Genomic DNA, 19,900 nt, shown 5'->3' on the forward strand with positions numbered 1-19,900 from the left:
TTGCTTGAGGCTTCTTGAGTCTTCCTTACAGGTCTTACCCTTAGATTATTGCTTAGAATACCCTCAACCCAATGCCTTCCCTCCCACCACTCAAATGCTGCACACATCTCTCTCGCAGCAGCACCTCATCATTGCTCACCTCTGTGGATTCCTTCTCTCTTCACACTGGACTCTGGTTCTTGAGGGCAACAGAGTTTTGGAAGCTTCTTATGGGCTGGCTTTATATCCTGGGCACCTGACCCATGCTGTTGGCCTCTGTCTGAAATACCTTTGCTCCCACTGTCTGTCTACCTAATTAACTTACTCATACTTGAGAGACCTCAGTTCAAATTTTAATTCCCCAGGGAAGCCTTCTCTGACCACCAGACTAGATTGGGGTCCCCTGCCATATGCTTTCAGAGTAGTCTTTATTTCATAGCATGTACCCCAGTGTGCAATATTATATTTGGATCATTTGTTTAATGTCCATATTTCCCACTAGAGAGAAAGCCATATGAGGGAAAGAACTGGGTCTGTTTTCTTGCCATTGCGTCTGCCGGGCCCAGCTCAGTGCCTGGCCCAAAGTCAGGGCTAACTAAATGTATATTGACCTAATGAAATAAAGGAGTAATGACTAAATGAATGAAAGAGTGTTTCATTAATATAATAACCAGAGTCCAGGTAGCTCTCCTCAGTTTAGCATCATGGTCAAAAACATGGGCCCTAGACAATTTAGGCAAGTTATTTAGCCTCTCTGTGCCTCTTACCCTCATCTGTAGAATGGGGATAATAAAAGTGCCTTATGAGGATTTAATGAAACTGTATGTATGTATACAGATCGACCGATAAGTAGATAAACATCCATATATGTATCTTTAAATATTTAGAAGAATGCCCAGCATATAGTAAGTGCTAAACAGCATTTACCAAACCTTAAAACTCCCACTCCCTGCGATGACCGGAACGTTCAGCCATTGCTATTCTAATGCACTTACCCTGGCTCACATTAATATCAATATTTCATCTAATCTCTTTGTATATTTTTAGTGCTTCTTATCCTCTGTCTCTACGTTCTCCAGGGCTGACTTATCTATCGGTGTAGCAGGCACAGGGCCCAGGCCCATAATACTTGTAGAGACCCACAGAAATGTTTTAATGTCTTCTAAAATCTGAAGGGGCAAAAAAAAGAGCTTTTAGGTTAAAGAAAAATATTTTAATATATAATATGAATATATTTGCCTTTACCCCAGCATAGTCATAAAATATATGCTTTATTTGTTTGTTAGCTTATTTATTTTTACCGAGGAGGAAGGGGCCCTTGAAGGCAACAGTGTCCAGGAAAGTCAGAGTGCAGCCCGGCAGTTCTCAGCCTGACACTGCACCAGAGCCTTCACTCTTCAGTTAGAAGAAATGAGAACAAAAATGCCACCATGGCTGTGTCACAACTTTTGTGCACCATCTGAATGGTTTCTGGTAAGGGCAGGCAGCTCCTTGAGAAAGCACAGCCCTGGCAGTAGGTGATCTTGCTATTCTGGGTCTACCCTCTGAAAGCACATGCACTCCCCTAGAGCTGGGCTGCAGAGAGGACTCTGCTCCCTGCCGTCCTCTCTCTCCCACTGCTTCCTCAGCCCTCCTGCACCTCCTCACCCACAGGTTTCCTGCCCACACTCACCTCTTTTCCCATCTCCCCTTCGTTCACTTTCCTCTACCCCGGCTGGCTTCCTCTAAAGCACTCTTTTTTTTTTTTTTAACATCTTTATTGGCGTATAATTGCTTTACAGTGGTAAAGCACTCTTAACCTCCTCTTAGCTTTCAGCATCCTTCACCTCCTGGACGCTCCCCTGTGTTTCCCACATTGCTTTGCTTCTTTAGCAATGCTTTTGGGTGCCTCTACCTTATCCCTCTCTTCCTTCTTGTCACTCATCATTCTTGCACGTCGTCCACTTCTCTTTGCATTGTAGTTCCTTTTGATTCTAATTTCAGGCACTCTTTATATCTGCTGCTTTACTTATTTATTTTTTAAGAGCTCTGTGCTCTTAAGTTTTTTTTTCTTTAATGTCTCCTTTCTCCTTTTTGCCCAGTCCTTTTTCAGTTTTCTGTTAGTTCCTTTTCTTTTTTTCTGCTTCCTCTTCCTCTGAGGATGTGGTCCCTTACCTCTCACCTAACCAGGGCTGTGGAAACTCCACCCTCTGCTCTGATCCCCACAGCCAGAAAGGCCACAGGAAAGGAGACTTGATATATGACAGAGACCTCTTCTTCCTGAATTGGGCCTCCATGCACAGACACTAATTAGATCATTAAGTTTTCAGTGAAGACATTGAGAAGGAGAGAAATAGAAGGCAAGTGGATCGCACATTCTGATGCTTGGCTGTGTATCAGGGTCATAAAATTACCCGGGCCACCCACTCTCATCCAGAGAAAATGTGGCTCCTTTGTTTTGTTAGTAGTCAACCTGCTTGCCTTGCAGACCACCCAATTGCCCCCACCTCCCCAGCCCCCCACCAGTTGGTTGGTGAGCAAAATTGATTGTTCAATCTGGATTACAGGTAGACAAATCCCATAAATTAGCCTCTTTAGCAAATATTTAGGCTCCCCTTTGGGTAAAAAAGCTCAGTATCTCAGATGCTTCTCCATTCCCTGCTTCTCCTTAAGGTGGCAGGCTTAGCTGTTGTTCTCCAGGTGCTGGGAAGAAACATGGCATCCCTGCCCCTTCTGGTCTTCGGGTGCCAATATTTGTCCTGTTGATGTTCCCAGATGAAGCCTGAAGCTGCTATAATTCATGATCTGGTCTCTGTCAGCCCACCTCAGCTCTCAGTGGTATGCTGGAGTCCTCTGAGATATGACTGTGAGCCCCAAATCCTTGGCACAGAGGCCCCAGGGAACCACTGGAGCCAGATTCCCTGTTAGGTTCTCTGCTACCTCTGGGTCCTGTCTGTATCACTGGAGTATCAAGGTCACCCAGGAAATCTACAAGCAGCCTCTCCTGTCTAACAAGGCTCCATCTACTTAAATTTGCCTGTCAGCCTAAGAGGCTTCCTCTCAAGTCCTAAGTGGGAATCGGGAGAGAAATGCCCCTTCCCTTAGTCACCCCTTATTTATCTGACACATATAATAATAATAGTCTGTACTTAGATGAAGCTTAATATGTGCTTTGCGTGGTTTAATTCTCAGAACCCTATGAGGAAGATGTACTATTATCATTCACATCTAATAGGTGTGGAAACTGAGGCACAGGAAGGTTGAATGACTCCCTCAGGATCACAGAGCTCTGGAGTCAAGGGTGGAGCCAGAACGAGCATCCTGGTGGCCGAGCTGCAGAATCTGTCCTCTCAGACTCTGAGCTATGCTGCTCCCCTGCCTCCTCTGAGCCCCTTGGCCTCTTCCCTTCATTCCTCCTTCTGCTCCCCGCCCCCAGGCCAGAAAACGGCAGGATTTTATTTGCCCACGTCATATGCTCTCTCTACCCTGAAGCTGGTTTACTTACCATATAAAGAACGGCATGGGTTTGGTTTGTTTTGAACACTTTTCTTCTGCGTTTCCAGAGGGCGGCTGTATAGTGATGTCACCCGTGAGGCGAACGTTTCATTCTCCCATTGTCCACTTCAGCGGAATTCTGGGAACTGCTGAGACTGGCTGGTGGCAGCCATCCAACTCCCATATGGAGATCCAGAATGTGTCCTCGAGAGCCTCACTCAGATATCAGCTCCACCCTCGGCAGCTCACTACATCCCGGAGGACATCAACAGCGTGACTGCATCCTCCGGCAGCAACAGAAATTGACCAAGCCTGGCTGGGCTGCCCTGTCCCACTGGGAGATCAGGAGCAGTGACCATGGTAAGCACCCCGTGTACCTGCAGCTGCCCAACGTGTGGCTGCTGGCCCTGGTGGCTCCACACTGAGGCCCACCCGTTGCTGCAAGGGACAACTACTTTATCTTTCTACTTTCTTCACCTGGCACCTCCAGGTGACCTCAGACAAATAGGATGGGATTGGGGCTCCTTGACCGTGTTGCCCACTGGGGCCCAAGGTTCCCCAAGATGAGCCAAGCACACTTGGAGATCTATTGTTTCTCAGATATCTGGATCCTCTATCAAAACCTTTAATTACATAGTTTAAGCCTTAGGGTGGTGTGGTTCTATTGCTCAATTAGCAGTAGCTTTAAGTGTGAAGACTGCAGCTCTGTAAAGCATTATCACAGAAAGTGGGAAGTACCAGCTCTCCATCAGCGACCGTGTTCTAAAATGTTTCATAGATTTCATCCTTTTAGTCATTTAGCAAGCATATTTTGAACAAATCTCTTCATTTCCAGACAAATCTATTTCTTATTCATTCCAAATTCTTTATCAACGATTCCCCACCTGGCATTCTAGGATTCTTATGTGTCCTCAGGGCACTAAGGAAGGCCTTTTGTCTGTTTTCAGTATATCCTACAGAAATTGTACTTTTATGATAAGGTTGTAAAAATGTTCTTTGCCTTCAAGTGAAATGATAAATGACCCAGTGGCATTTATGCAGATCAGAAGGTCTGATTAGCACTCTTTAACTGAAATACATGGAAATGTAAATAACTTATTACATGATAAAAGAAATTGGTTTGGAAGATGGAAACTTTCAAAAGGTGAGGTTCACACGTGCAAAGGATGCTTGAGGAGAAGACAGGGCCCCACTACTGCCTTCTCACCATGGCTATGTCTACTGTCCCTCTGAGAGTTCACAGTCTCATTGTCACTGTGAAAAATGTCTTTTATGCTGATTATACAATTGTCTGTTTCAAGGGACATCAAGGCACAGTGACTAAAGGGCCATTTTTTTTTTTTTTTTCAAATATGCCCTGGAGGTTCAGGGGCCGCTGAGGTACTGGGTCATTCTAGGATCAAAGACTGGCTCATAAAAATTGTCACCCCACTTTATCACTAACTGGGGCCACTGCGATAGGTAATGATGTTCAGTGGATTCTCAGATCCCTCTCTTCCAGGAGACCCACAGCCTGGAAAGACTGGGGGCCCTTATGGCGGAGCTGTAGTTCTGGGAAGCCACTGACACTGCATCGAGAGGGTAAATGTCCTTATACCTGGGGTGACAAGTGGCTGCTGCCACTCCCATGTCTTTGCAGAGACAGGAGAATGAGGGCAACAGCTACTTAGCGTCATTTCCTTCTTTAATACTTTAATAATACTTGTTAAAAGGAAACAAGCAGTCCCAAATGGAGTCAATTGTGCTAAACCCCACCAAGATTTAATACCTAACTCACTGTAGTTTCAGCCTCTCCCAGGAGTGGAATTTTAAATCAGTCAGTCTGAAACTTCCTGGTCCACACTGGGGAGGTAATCTGCCCTAGACCGCCTGCATTCCCTTAAGGAAAGGTGACCTTACCTGAAATAATCCACTCTTTGAACTTCCTTGTCCCACCCTCTTTTTGCCCATAAAAATCTTCTATTTTGTACAATTCCTTGGATTGCCTTTCTACTTGCTAGATAGGATGCTGCCCTTTTATGAGTGGTTGAATAAAGCCAATTCAATCCTCAAATTCACTCCACTGAATTTTGTTTTTTGAACACACTCAATAATTAGAACCCTGATTCATTGAAGGACTTCAACAAACATGCTGCTCCGTGCCAGGCTCTGCCGTAAATTCAGGACTACAGAAAGGCAGATCACTTCCTGTCCTGGGGATGCTCATACACAGCCTCATGGGAAATGAGATCTGTATCCTAGCTACAAGATAATCCATGGACTGCTATATTAGTGATGGAATGAGATATTAATGGGAACACACAGGAGGGAGTAAAACGTCTGGGAGGGAAGGTGGTGACAGAAAGCTTCACAGAGGCACTGACATTTGAACTGGCCTATGGTAAAATGAGAGGCAGTTTTCTATGGGAGCAGATGGGGTGGGGATTCTGGCTCTACTCTGAAAGCATTTAAGAGGAGAAGACAATGAGCTTTTGATGACCTCCCTTTGAAACAGCAGGGAAGGCAGCAGGGCACAACCTTTAAAAGAAATGACATAGCCCTTGAGGATATGACAAAAACTGGTTAGATGCAGTTGGGCCCAAGATGGCGGAAGATTCGACTTCCAGTGGACCTTGAACCTCATTATACACTCATTGTAATACATTATCATATACTAAATGACACACCCACAGGCACCATGACAGTTCTGAGGCTGACCATAAAAGGCCAAAAAGTGGATGGTGGCCAAGTTCCTGGAAATCCCTGCCCCTCCCCCCAAATAGTTGGAATAATCCTCCCACTCATTAGCCTATGAAATTACCCAGCCCATAAAAACTAACCACCCCATATTCCAGGGCCTCTCACCTTCTGAGATGGCCCACACTTTGCCTGTGGAGTGTGTTTCTCCCTGGGCCACTCTCGCCTTTTAAAATGGGCCGCATTCTGTCTATGGAATGTGTATCTCTCTAAATAAAACAACTTCTTACCTATCACTTTGCCTCTCGCTGAATTCCTTCTGCACAGAGACATAAAGAATCCGAGCTTCAGAAAGTCCTGAAACCTACTGTGCGATTTCAATTAAAAGACAGTGGGTTCAAGTCCCGATCTGAGCTTTGGCTGGTTTTGAAGCCCATCTGAGCTGTGCAGTTTCACCTTGATTAATCATTCCAAGTTTCTGCCTTCTTTCCCAAGCCAGCAGATTTTTTTTTAAAGGAACATTTATTTATTTATTTATGGCTGCGTTGGGTCTTTGTTGCTGCGTGCGGGCTTTGTCTAGTTGCAGCGAGCAGGGGCTACTCTTCATTGTGGCTTTTCACTGCGGTGGCTTCTCGCTGCGGAGCATGGGCTCTAGGTGCGTGGGCTCAGTAGTTGTGGCATGCGGGCTCAGTAGTTGTGGCGCACAGGCTTAGCTGCTCCCCGGCATGTGGGATCTTCCCAGACTAGGGCTTGTTGGCAGGCAGATTCTTAACCACTGCGCCATCAGGGAAGTCCCACCAGCAGATTTCTTAAACATTCGTTTCACTGGTTTCACCTGTCTTAGATCACTTTGTTTTCTACTGCAGTGGTTTTCAAAGTTTGATGTTCAGACCAGCAAAATCAGCATCACCTTGAACTTGGTTAGACACGCAAATTCTGGGGCTCCAACCTGCATTGCAAACTCCTGGAATTTCACCTGATACAGACTCAAGGTTGACAGCCACAGTTCTAAACACACCCAGGACTCTGGGGAGTGGGAGCGGGGTGTAAAATGCAGAGGCTGAGAAGGATCTGGGTTTTTCGGTGCCACCGGCCAGGGAGGGGTTGGACCACCCGGCTGAGGTTCCCGCCTTGGGATCCAGGTCCACGGTTCCACCCAGGCTGGTCTCTAGCGTCTCCTCTGGCGGTTTCTCGAAGGGTCCTGCGGTTGAGGGGAGAGGTGCTCCCACAGGTCCCTGAACCAGACTCGTTTTTTCTCTCCCAAGCGGATTGACTAGGAGGCTTAGCTGAGCAGCCTCAGGGCTGGCTTTGGGGTAATACTGGCGTCCTTAGTTTTGCAAGTGAGCGATGCCGGCCTCCTGTGGTCGTTCTGTTCCGGCGCCGGGACCGCGGCCACTCCCATCCCAGAGAGGAGGGTGCCTCTCTCCTAGGACAGCTTGGTCAGGTGACCTTGGCGGCTCTTACTCAGCCAGGGACCCGGAAGGACGAGGGATCAGGAGGCCGCGGGCGTGCGGGCAGGACGGCGGGCGCGGGGCCATGAGGTCCCCGAAGCTGCCTGGGCTCGTACTCTCGCTGCTGCTGCTGCTGCCGCCGCCGGGTCCAGTTGGCGGCGCTGCGCGCTTCGACCCCACCTGGGAGTCCCTGGATGCACGCCAGCTGCCCGCCTGGTTCGACCAGGCCAAGTTCGGCATCTTCATCCACTGGGGCGTGTTCTCCGTGCCCAGCTTCGGGAGCGAATGGTTCTGGTGAGTGCACCTCCCTCCGTCTCCTCTGACCCCGCTTTGCACCCCACTGGCCTCCAGCCACGACCCAGATCCCAGCCTATGCCGGTTTGTTTTGCCCCCTAGTCAGTTTCACCTCCCGCTGTTTTAGCGGTGTTTAGCATTTCCGGGTGTTAAATGAAATTTACTGTGTAAGTGGTTCGTGCTGGGTGAACACCGAATTTTTCTTCCGTGTGACTGCAAGAGTTGTCCGACAACTGATGTGACTGGCTTCTCAGCTTCTTGATAGCTGCACTTATCAAGTTGTAGTTATCACTCTCTAGCCACCGAATGGCTAAGACAGCAGGAAAGTAATCGACTGTGTGGGGTCATACTGTGAAGCATGAGCCTAAACTGCCGTCCTTGTCCTTAGAGAATCAGACACCTTGTCCCGTCGCTGTTCTGCTGCTACCTGTCAATTTTTAGTTGTTCTGCCATGAAGTATGATTTAAACATAAATTCATGGGTATGTGAGACTTCTGTTCCTTTGGGCATTCACTGGCTCTTTAATGTTAAAATATTACCACGTGTGGCTCAAGAAACAAAAAGTTCTAGAATGTTTACCCTAAAAAACCCCAATTATTAATAGACTGCTATGTGGAAAGTGCTGCACAAAAAATTGCTCTGTAGCTTTTACCTTGAGATCTATGTAAAAATGTGCATGTAATCCCTTACAACTTTGCAGTGTCTCACATACTTTCCTGATTAAATACCTGAGGTATTTTAAGTTCTTCAAGATAGAACATATATAATATATTCCTAGTGAAATAAGAAAATAAACAATGAGTATTTAAACCTGCTTTATACTATATAGTGTACAACAAATTTAATATATACAATATATTTTAGATACGTCAACTGAAAAAAAATACCCTATGTGAGAGTTGTGAATTAAGTTTTATTTGGGGCAAAATGAGGACTGAAGCTTGGGAGACAGCCTCTCAGAGAGCTCTGAGGAGCTGTTCTGAAGAGGTTGGGGGGAGAGATCAGTATATATGTGACTCTGGCGAAGGCGGATACGTGCAATCAAGCACGCATTTTGGCAGAAGGTTACCGCTAGTCACGAGAAGGGTGCTGCTAGTCACGAGAAGGTTACCGCTAGTCACGAAAAGGGTGCTGCTAGTCACGAGGAGAAGATTCTCCCTTATGATTTTAGTGCTTTTCTAGATATGAGAAGATGCAAGAATTTGGGCTCATAAAATCTCCTGAAAATATCTAATTATCTGAAGGGCTGTTCTGCCAGTTTTTCCCAGAGCACAGAGTGCCTCATTCCTCATCTCCACCTTGAACTCCTCCCAGGGTGTGATGAAGGTCAGTGACTTCAGTGGCTAGCGACTTCATTCTTATAGAACCAGATGGCAAGTGACAATTTCTAGTTGGCAGATACAATACAGAGTATAAACTATATATTGTATTAACGTTATACTATAAACATTGTATCACTTTCTATAAAGAGACTTTCTGCAACCAGTAACTCTTCTTATTCAGTTAGGCCAGTTGATGTAAAAGAACTGTATAAACTATGGAGTACTATTCATATACTCTTTTGGAATCAACTTCAAAACCAAGGGACTCTTTCTTCCCATAACTTGTATTACCAAATATATTTGCTTCAGGATGTTATAAATCTTTCTTTGCAAGTTTTGTGCTGTGAGGCATTTTGAGTTTAGTTTTGAAATGTTTCAGATTAGCAAGGTACATCAATTAACAGATTTTTTCCTCTTAAGATATAATAAATTATACTTTAATTTGCCATTTTGTTCAACTGGGAAGATTAGGTAAATATACATTTGGTGCTGGGAGAGGATTTGATTGTTAACTGAAACTAGTGCTCTGTGCAAAACAGCTAGTTTTGAGTCATCTTATTCTTTGTAATGGTTAACTTTTTATTTTCTACAAATGAACACAAAGTTGTTTGTTTTGACCTAGGACAATAAAGATAATTCTCATAGAAAACAGAGTATATTTTTGATGGTCTGGAAGTGCAATAACCCTGTGGAAGATTCTTTAATTATCTATAGTTTCCCTTTGTGTCCCCTCTACATCTCTGCTCCCCACCCCAATTTGTCCTGGAGCCATCAACAGTAGAGATGGGTATATCTGACTGTCCTTAATGGCAGTTCGAAACCAAATATAAATTATGGGCTGTTTACTGTAGGTGCCTCTTCTCATCTCTATTAGTATGAAATTTGAGAAGTGACTCTAGACTATAATAGAGAATGCAAGTTCAAATTAGATGTGTTAGGAAAAAATAGAAATCTCTTATCTTTTAACTTTCTGACTGTCCCAGTTTCTCTTTTGTAGTTCGATTTAAAATGTAAAAATGCATCATGTATCAATTAGGATACTTTCACTTCAAGGTATAGAAAACCCAAATAAAAGGTTTAACAATAGGGGTTTGTTACTCTACATAATGAGAAGTTTAGAGGTAGTTGGCTCATTGATGAAATCAAAGACCTAAGCTTTCTGTCATCCTCAGCCTGTTGACTTGTCCTGTCATGGTCACATGATGGTGGACAGGCATCACTTCATACAACCTTGTCCGAAGGCAAGTTGTATCTCTTTCTATTAGAGAGGAAACCATTCCCAGAATCTCCCAAGTTGGCTTCCCCTCAAGTTCCATTGGCCAGCTTGGGTCAGGTTTCCATGTGGTAGGTGTGATGGAAACTGGGAAAGTATGTATCTGACTCTTGGGCAGGTAAAGAATAGTGCCTGTGACATATTATGTCCTTCAGTGAAGTCTTCTCAGTGGGATGAACCTCCTGATCATCTTTGGGGATGTAATGCTGATTATGGATTTACTCATCCCTTAGAAACACTCTTATGAAAGGAGTGGTGGAAGGAAGAGTAGAAGATGGGTCAGAGATGGGGCCTGCATCTATTTCATGAGCATAATATTACTGCCATATTTATCTAAAAATTATGTTTTCGATGTTGTTTTCCTCCTGAAGCTTTGCTTAGGCAGTTTAGGCCCCATTGCTCAGAAACCATGCATATAACCAGTGACTCAGAAACCATGCATATAACCAGTGACTCCTTGGAGGCTGAGTCAATATAGTAAAATAACAGCATCTTCTTAATTTTACTGTCATCTCCTCCCCCACTTGTTCTCTGCTAGTGAATATAATACATTTGTGTTACGCTTTATGTGCTTTGTCTTCTTTTGAAGCCTTCATCACTTATGTTACAAAGGACTAACTATGTAAAGATACTACATGTTGCAATTTAAAAGTGAAGAATTAAGAGCAAATGGGTGGCTGTGTTGTCTAGAATGTTCAGGTTGATGAGCTGAGTGGAGTTCACAGAGGGATAGATGGAAGACTATGGAAGTTTACATAAGCTTTCTTTAAGGTGAAGTCAAACTAAATGGGGAAGTGAGGAAGAGAATCTTGGTAATATGCGAGTAAGGGGGATTTAGTAAAGGGAGCTGGGGCAGTTACAGGTGACCCTTGAATGACACAGGTTTGGTCCACTTTTATGTGGATTTTTTTCAATAAATATACACTTGGCCCTCTATATTCGAGGATTTCACATCTCTGGATTCAACCAACCTCAGATGGAAATTTTCATCCACGGTTGCTTTAATCCACAGATGCCGAAACTGTGGATATGGAGGGCTGACTGTATTGGCTGACTGGGCTGGCCAAAAAGTTCCTTCAGTTTTTAAGTAAAAATAAAAGACACATTTTTCATTTTTACCAAGAACTTTATTGAACAACATATTCACTGTTTTGTTCCACTACCTTCTGCCATTTTTCAGGCAACTTCATAATTCCATCTTCCCCAAACTTTTTATCTTTTTGAGCAAAGAACTGTTCCAGGTGCCTTTTACAGTCTTCCAGGGAATCGAAATTTTTTCCATTAAGAGAATTTTGTAAAGACTGAAATAAATGGAAATCTGAAGGTGCAATGTCTGGTGAATATGGCGGATGAATCAGAACTTCCCAGCCAAGCCGTAACAGTTTTTGCCTTGTCATTAAAGAAACGTGTAGTCTTGAGTTATCCTGATGGAAGATTATGCGTTTTCTGTTGACTAATTCCAGACGCTTTTCGTAGAGTGCTGCTTTCAGTTGGTCTAATTGGGAGCAGTACTTGTTAGAATTAATCGTTTGGTGTTCTGGAAGGAGCTCATAATAGAGGACTCCCTTCCAATCCCACCATATATACAACATCACCTTCTTCAGATGAAGACTGGCCTGTGGTGTGGTTGGTGGTGGTTCAATTCGCTTGCCCCACGATCTCTTCCATTCCACATCATTGTACAGTATCCACTTTTCATTGCCCATCACAATTTGTTTTAAAAACGGAACATTTTCTTAATGTTTAAGTAGAGAATTGCATGCGGAAATATGGTCAAGAAGGTTTTTTTCGCTTAACTTATGTGGTACCCAAACATCAAAGTGATGAACATAACCAAGTGCAAATGATTTTCAATGCTTGATTTGGATATTTTGAGTACGTCAGCTATCTCCCGCGTGGTATAATGTTGATTGATCTCAATTAATGTCTCGATTTGATCACTATCAACTTCAACTGGTCTACCTGAGAGTGGATCATCGTCCAGTGAGAAATCTCCAGCATGAAACTTCGAAAACCACTTTTGATACATTCAATCACTCACAGCACCTTCTCCATACACTGCACACATCTTTTTTTGTGTTTCAGTCATTTTTTTACCTTTCTTGAAATAATAAAACATAATATACCAAACATGTTTCTTTTTTCTTCCATCTTTAATATTAAAATGTCTACACAAAAATTCACCAATTTTGATAAGTTTTTTTTTAAATGCACGCTGATATGGCAGCTGTCACAATACAATCTAATTGTTTTGAATGAAGTTAAAGACAAGTGGTACTAGAGCCATCTTACAGAAGAAAACAAACGAACTTTTGGCCAACCCAATACTATGCCATTTTATATAAGGGACTTGAGCACCCACAGATTTGGATATCTGCTGAGGCTCCTGGGACTAATCCCCGATGGATACTGAGGGATAACTATATCTCAGATGTTTATGTGAATGCTGCTTATATGCTGTTTCCTTCATCCCCTTAGGTGGTATTGGCAAAAGGAAAAGTTACCGAGTTATGTGGACTTTATGAAAAATAATTACCCTCCTGATTTCACATACGCAGATTTTGGACCACTGTTTACAGCAAAATTTTTTGATGCAAACCAGTGGGCAGATATTTTACAGGCTTCTGGTGCCAAATATGTTGTCTTAACTTCCAAACATCATGAAGGTAAGTACAACATTTGCAAAAACTCACAGTGGTTATGAAATGTAAAGTAGTTCTTTTGGACCAAGAAACTAAAGCAAGGTGATCCACATGAAATCAGAGTTTTCTCTTAGGAGCAATCATAAGTGCTTGCAGCTTAAGAGACCATGTGTTCCACCCAGTTAAGAAGCATTATGTATGCAGAAAGATCATACCCTCCACATGACAGAGAAAAAATGGAAACTGATCACATTTTTTTATATGCATATTTAACAATTTCCAAGTAATCCAAGATTTGATTTGAAGCTATTTGAAATGGGAAGTGGGTTGCAGGTCAAAGTTTACACTTGGAATTGCATTCTTCCTTTCTTTCCACCTTTGTAATGCATTCTGGGAAGGTACCCAGGGGATTATTTTGCTGTAGTTTTGCATCATGACGGACACACAAGGTTGTGCTTTTGGCCAACTCTTATATGGCCCAATTGAGGACAGTTTGCTAGTGATGAAAATGACGCAGGTCACCTGGAAGGAACAGGATTATGGAGCTGTAGTGGTGCCCAGAAATATCAGACATGGTGGAGGAATATGTAAAGGAAACACAGTGGTTGTATTAGGGTTCTTCAGAGAAACAGAACTAATAAGCAGTATAATATATAGAAAGGTTTATCATAAGAAATTGACTCACGCAACTATGGAGGCTGAGAAGTCTAGACCCAAGAGAGCCAGTTGTATTGTTCCAGTCTGAGTCCAAAGGCCTGAGAACCAGGAGAGTGGATGATTTAGGTTCCTGTCCAAGTATGAGTGCAAAGGCAGGAGAAGACTGATGTCTCAGCTCAAAGACATGCAGAGAAAAGAATTCTTTCTTAATCAGCCTCTTATTCTGTTTAGGCAGGACTTCAGTGGATTAGATGAGGCCCACCCACTGGGGGAGGGCAATCTGCTTTACTCAGTCTACCTATTCAAATGTTAATTTCATCTAGAAACACCCAGGAACATATCCCGAATGATGTTTAACCAAATATCTGGGCACCCAGTGGCCCAATCACGTTGACACATAAAATTACCATCATAGTAATCTTCCACTAATAGGATAGATTCCACCCATTACCATTCCAGTATCTATAAGATCAAGGAAGCATCAGCAAATTATTATTGTTCCAACAGCATGTTAATAGTTAGACAATTTGTTTGCATAACCATCTTTGCCTTGGAATAAAAAATTTTCCCTCATTATTTTCCCCAGGGGTGGGTAGGGGATTAGAAGGGAAGAACCAAAACCCAAAATAAGGAATTATCTTAGAATATTTTTCCCATTGGCCACATTCTAGTGGCTTAATGATTTTCTCCTATAGATGTTTCTCAGGCTGAGATGGATATTTATAAAGCGTATTTGCTTGTGAACATGTTGATTTCCTGATGCCTAGGAATTTCTCCAAGCTGCATGGCACAAGGTATTACATAGTGAGCTTATTTAAAAACAAAACAAAACAATCTTAATCACATTGTGAGGACAGATGATGTAGCCCACATTTATCAACTCTCTAGGACTCATATTGTTGGACGTTTTCATGCTTATGGGAGAGACCCTGCTGAGCCTGGCTAGGCGGGAAGACCACTGTGTGAGCTTCTGGTGGTGCTACTGAACCGAATACCCATGTGGTTTTAGCACCGCCAGACATTAGGGTCTGTCAAGTTGAAACATTTTGAATAAGACTTTAAATATCATCAGCAATGCTTTGAAGTTTACCACAAACATCTTTAGAACCAGTGTGAGCTCTTTTAAAAGTTTCTTCAAAATGAATCCAGAGTGTGTCCATCTTAGTCTTGTCCTAATTTACAAGAGTAAAGTGTTGCACCAAAGCACCTTACTTATGTCTGTTCTCAAAGATTCTTTTAGATTTTAGTGGGACAGCAACAATGTATTTATGTTCCTAGGTGCCAACTAAACATTTTGAGGCTTTTTAAATTATTTCTTAAGTATTTCAGTTTATATAGGGCTTCTATGGTTTTTATATAGAACAACCAGCAATCTAAATGCAAATTCCTTTTAAAATATGAATTATTTCAAAGTGCTTATGTAAAGGCAGACATTCTTCTTACCTATTTAGTTGGTAGGTAATTCACTTTTAGGTAATTTAAAGCACGACATCCAAGCTTATGATTTTAGAGTAGGATGAGATTACAAATGGTGGGTACATTGCAAAGTACAGAACTACTGGGGACTAGTACCCCACCCCCACCTTGATAAAATGAATAATGAGGGTAAAGGAGACTTACTACTATACATGGACACCAGTGTTCTAAGAATCATACTATAACAAAATAAATAATCCTAAAACCAGGGAATATACTTTAATTTTTGGTTTAGAAGACAAATAAGAATCTTGCAGGAGTGCATCTCAGGATCTTCACTGTAAGCAGTAACAGTCATTGTTTAGCATGGTAGATACGGAAGGTGTTCCTGTCTTAGCTGTGATCGCTAATGTTGATTGCTGATTTTGTGCTAGACCCTGTGCTAGCCATTGGCTGAGGATATAGCAGGGAACACTGCAGACATGATGCTGTCCCTCAAGGAGCTTATAGTCTAAGAGGGAGAATACAGGAGATAGATCAGACTATACAGACTTTATGGGGAACCCTGAGAGTTGCTTTTAAAAATCTTGGTTCTACTTTGTTTAAATTCTCATTTGTTTCTTGTATGAAAGCAAAATGTATACTATGGAAAAAAACTGCCATAAAGCAGTTGTTTGTGGAAACAGTGATTTATGTATTACGTGTACTGCCTATGTGATTTGAAAGCTTTCTTTTTGTTTTTTTTGGCTGCACTGCGCAGCTCGTGGTATCTTAGTTCCCCAACCAGGGATCGAACCCATGCCCTTGGCAGTGAAAGCTCAGAGTCCTAAGCACTGGACCGCCAGGGAATTCCCCCTATGTAATTTGTTTTGGTGTTTGTATATGTGGAAATTTACTAAAACAATTGATATGCTTACAAGCTTTTTAATATAATGTTTCAGGCTTCACCTTGTGGGGCTCAGAGCGTTCGTGGAATTGGAATGCTGTAGATGAGGGGCCGAAGAAGGACATTGTCAAGGAACTTGCAGTAGCTGTTAGGACCAGGACTGACCTGCGCTTTGGACTGTACTATTCCCTTTTTGAATGGTTTCATCCGCTCTTCCTTGAGGATGAATCCAGCTCATTCCAGAAACAACAATATCCACTGTCTAAGATGCTGCCCGAGCTCTACGAGTTAGTGAACCAGTATCAGCCTGAGGTCCTGTGGTCAGATGGTGATGGAGGGGCCCCAGATACCTACTGGAACAGCACAGTCTTCCTAGCATGGTTGTACAATGAGAGGTGTGTGTGTTATTAGATTGCTGTTGTGACCTTAAACATTCCTACTACATGTATAAAATTTTAATTCCCTTGCTTCTTGAAATATGTCCTTTCAGGCTCATTTGTGACATGGGGGAGGAAATCATTGTAAATAATGCTCATTAGATATATCAATATTTACTCAGAATAATCAAGAGTTACAAATCAGGAGTCAAATACAACTCAATAGTCTGATTTTGAAATCAGACTAAACGTCACAGGATCAAGAACTTTGAAGACATTAATTTTGTGGGTCCTCATTTTCATCTTCTATTCTGGGACAACTCTATTTATTCATCACTGTTTCTGATGATGTGCTTTTCAATTCCTCTAATTGCTTCTTTTCATCCTCATACATTTGATAATCTTTGCTGCTCAGACAGTGTCACCCTTGTTTGTCTCCTCTTTTCCCTCATCGTCAGCATTTCACCTCTTCCTGTTCTCTCCTCTTGCTTTCTAGCATGTTCCAAGCTACCCCATTAGAACAGGAAGTTCTGACTGAGCTCCTTGATAAGGCTTACACTATATGGAGCAAAGTTATATTTGTAACTAGAAAGTACTTGGTATCATGCTAGGAGGTCAGGGAGTGTCCTGCTTGTGTTCTCTGGGCCCACAAAGGGCACACATACAAATACTCTGGAGAGCTCTTGATATGTAACTGCAGTTTCTCTAGGTACTCCTTCCAAAAGGAAATATGGGGAACCCTCCACTTCAATTTGTGAACCAAACGATCCCCTCTAAGTGGAGAAGTGCAGGAGGTACCAACTGCTATGATGAATAATGTAGCAGGGATATTTCATGCTACAGTGAATTCCGTGATAACGGTCAACTTTCCTGAGGTTTTTCAATATTAGGCACAATTGTAAGAGAAAGAAAGGCTAGAATATATGTAGGAGATTATTCAGTCATAGGTGAGAAGAATGTCTTGACTGTAAGTTCAATTTTAGCTACCATTCACAATATGGAGGCAGGGAGGAGAACCTTCAAATAATAGTAAAATACTCTTATAAGTGCTATGTGTGCTGGGCACTGGGCTATGTGTTTTACATAAATTAGTTCTGTTCTAATAATAGATGAGGAAATTGATTATTCAGAAGAGTTAGGTAACTTGCTGTGGGACAGCGAACTTAGAAAGTGACAGGCCAGGACTACAATCTCCCCAGGTCTATTTGACTTCAAAACCGTGGGCTTTGTATTATATTCCACTACGGTTATTTTCCAGGAGTGAATTTCAGTCAGACCTCTTTTCAGTGACACTGCTTTTGTGTAAAAATTTTTTACTTTTTGTTTAAAAAAAAAAAATCATCCTTTTCATTTCAGCCCAGTTCGGGACACAGTGGTCACCAATGACCGTTGGGGAGCTGGTAGCATCTGTAAGCACGGTGGCTACTATACCTGCAGTGATCGTTATAACCCAGGACATCTTTTGCCACATAAATGGGAAAACTGCATGACAATAGACCAGTTTTCCTGGGGCTATAGGAGGAATGCTGGAATCTCTGACTATCTTACAATTGAAGAATTGGTGAAGGTACAGTAAAATGTCTGGTGACCATTATGGTAGCACTTGTAATAGTGTAGGTGTATGAGAATTATTTTTTCTAAATTGTATAGCTCAGCGGTCTATAACACAGGACATTACTCTTTTTTCTGTGTGTATTCTCCTAGATAGTGGCTATATATATATGTCTAAGTCCATAAATACCACATGTTAACACATTCAGGATGGAATTGTTTTCTTTCTCTAAGAACTATATTTATTCTTAATTTTTTAGCAACTTGTAGAAACAGTTTCATGTGGAGGAAATCTTTTGATGAATATTGGGCCCACAAAAGATGGCACCATTTCTGCAATTTTTGAGGAGCGATTAAGGCAAATGGGGACCTGGCTAAAAGTCAATGGAGAAGCCATCTATGACACCCATGCTTGGAGATCCCAGAATGACACTGTCACCCCAGAGGTATGGTAAGTACTATTAGATAGAGGAAGGCATTTAACATTTCTCAGAGGTAAAGAGAAAAGTAAACTAAAAAAGGAAATGGGATGAATGCCCACCTACACAAAACACTTTCTTTACTTACTCTACAAGAAATTAGAATATTTTAAAACACATTATTTATCAAATTGAGCTGAAATCATCTCTAGATTCCTCCAAACAGTGGACAGATTTCAGGGAAAAATATTCAGCTCTTACAAAAATTGTAGGCCATTCAGAAAAATGAAAAAAAAAAAAAAATGCTGAGTGGTTAAACCAAAAGAGACTTCAGGTTTAGTCAGGTAAATTCTAACTTTTGCAGGTGTTACATCGCACCAAATTAGCAGGAGGTGCGGAAGGGCAGAAAAAATATTAAAAATCTGCAAAAATAACAGCATTATTTAAATTGATTAAAAATCTTGTACCTTGTTCCTATTATTCTAATAAATCTAAACCTGAAGTTTCTTTAAAATTATCTTAACTGGCTAACTTTTCTTTTAACTAGTATCTCCTGTAAAAGCCTTGCCACAGGTTCTGTCTGAGCTTTGGAAAGTTCTATGGGCCAATGGGTCAGACTCTGCAAATACGGTGGTTTCTGATGTGCGGTCTTAACATATATAAATAAGAGTAGCATTAGTGAAGCTCTAAAAATTCACCTTATGTTGCCACCAAAGTGAGTACAGCCTGATCAAGCATATATCAAAAGATTAGACTAAATAATCTTCCTTGAACTTATGACTTAAAATAAATTGTCAGTTCATTGAAGAAAATAAAGTAAGGCAGTCTACACAGAAGCAACTGACTATAGAATTTTAGAATGCCGGGTCTGGGAGAAGCCACAATAAGAACTCAGAACCAATCTTTCATTTTACAGAGGCTAGTTTAAATTGGGTTTTAGAATTTGCTTCTGTGTTTGTATTTGACTATGAGGGTGTCTGATCTGGGATTTGACAATGGTTAACCATTATTCCATTACATTTTCTTTCAATAAGTAAAGATAAAAGCCAAACTACTTATTAGCAAGACCTATAAAGCCGTAGCCTGGCTCCACTGCACCGAGCCCAGTGGCTTGCTATCCCTGCCTTACCAGAGGAGCTCTCTCCCCACAGGTTCAGCACGTGTGCTTCCCCTCCTTGCTGCATCTTTAGATAACTATCTAGACTCCCAGGGCTATCCTTGAAATCCTTTGACATTTTAGCCCTGGCTCACTGTTACTGTCCCCAGAACTACTCTTCACATAATTCTTAGTGATTTTAATGTCAATATTCACAGCTCTTCTAATCTGCTGGCCCCTCAGTTCCGGTACCTCCTCCCTTCTAGGGATCCTTTCCCCTTCTGTTGGTCGTACCTTAGACCTTGTATTTCCAATAATTGTACTCCTTCTATGCTCTCAGTCTGAAGCATTCCATTGTCTAACTCCCACCTCTTATATTTTAGCTCA

The 19,900-nt window shown here is 42.1% G+C and overlaps 1 protein-coding gene across 8 annotated transcripts in view; it reads left to right on the top strand.

The window, feature by feature from the left end:
• The first annotated feature begins 7,453 nt into the window (after nucleotides 1–7,453).
• The window catches only part of FUCA2 (alpha-L-fucosidase 2), a 60,643-nt gene continuing 48,196 nt past the window's right edge, over nucleotides 7,454–19,900 (top strand). For 2 of the 8 annotated variants that reach the window (XR_004476872.2, XR_007470661.1), the window contains exons 1-5: nucleotides 7,456–7,874; nucleotides 12,948–13,135; nucleotides 16,126–16,465; nucleotides 17,804–18,014; nucleotides 18,259–18,449. Coding sequence is in view for 4 of the 8 variants with exons in the window: in XM_033405900.2 (XP_033261791.1) it covers nucleotides 7,477–7,874; nucleotides 12,948–13,135; nucleotides 16,126–16,465; nucleotides 17,804–18,014; nucleotides 18,259–18,449 (1,328 nt within the window). In the remaining 4 variants the exon portion in view is untranslated. Of the gene's footprint in view, nucleotides 7,875–12,947; nucleotides 13,136–16,125; nucleotides 16,466–17,803; nucleotides 18,015–18,258; nucleotides 18,450–19,900 lie in introns of all 8 variants that reach the window. The other 6 variants (XR_007470662.1, XM_004263754.3, XR_004476886.2 and 3 more) reach the window with 5 other exon arrangements.

This window comes from Orcinus orca, chromosome 12 (genome assembly GCF_937001465.1).
Source record: "Orcinus orca chromosome 12, mOrcOrc1.1, whole genome shotgun sequence".
Lineage (NCBI taxonomy): Eukaryota > Metazoa > Chordata > Mammalia > Artiodactyla > Delphinidae > Orcinus > Orcinus orca.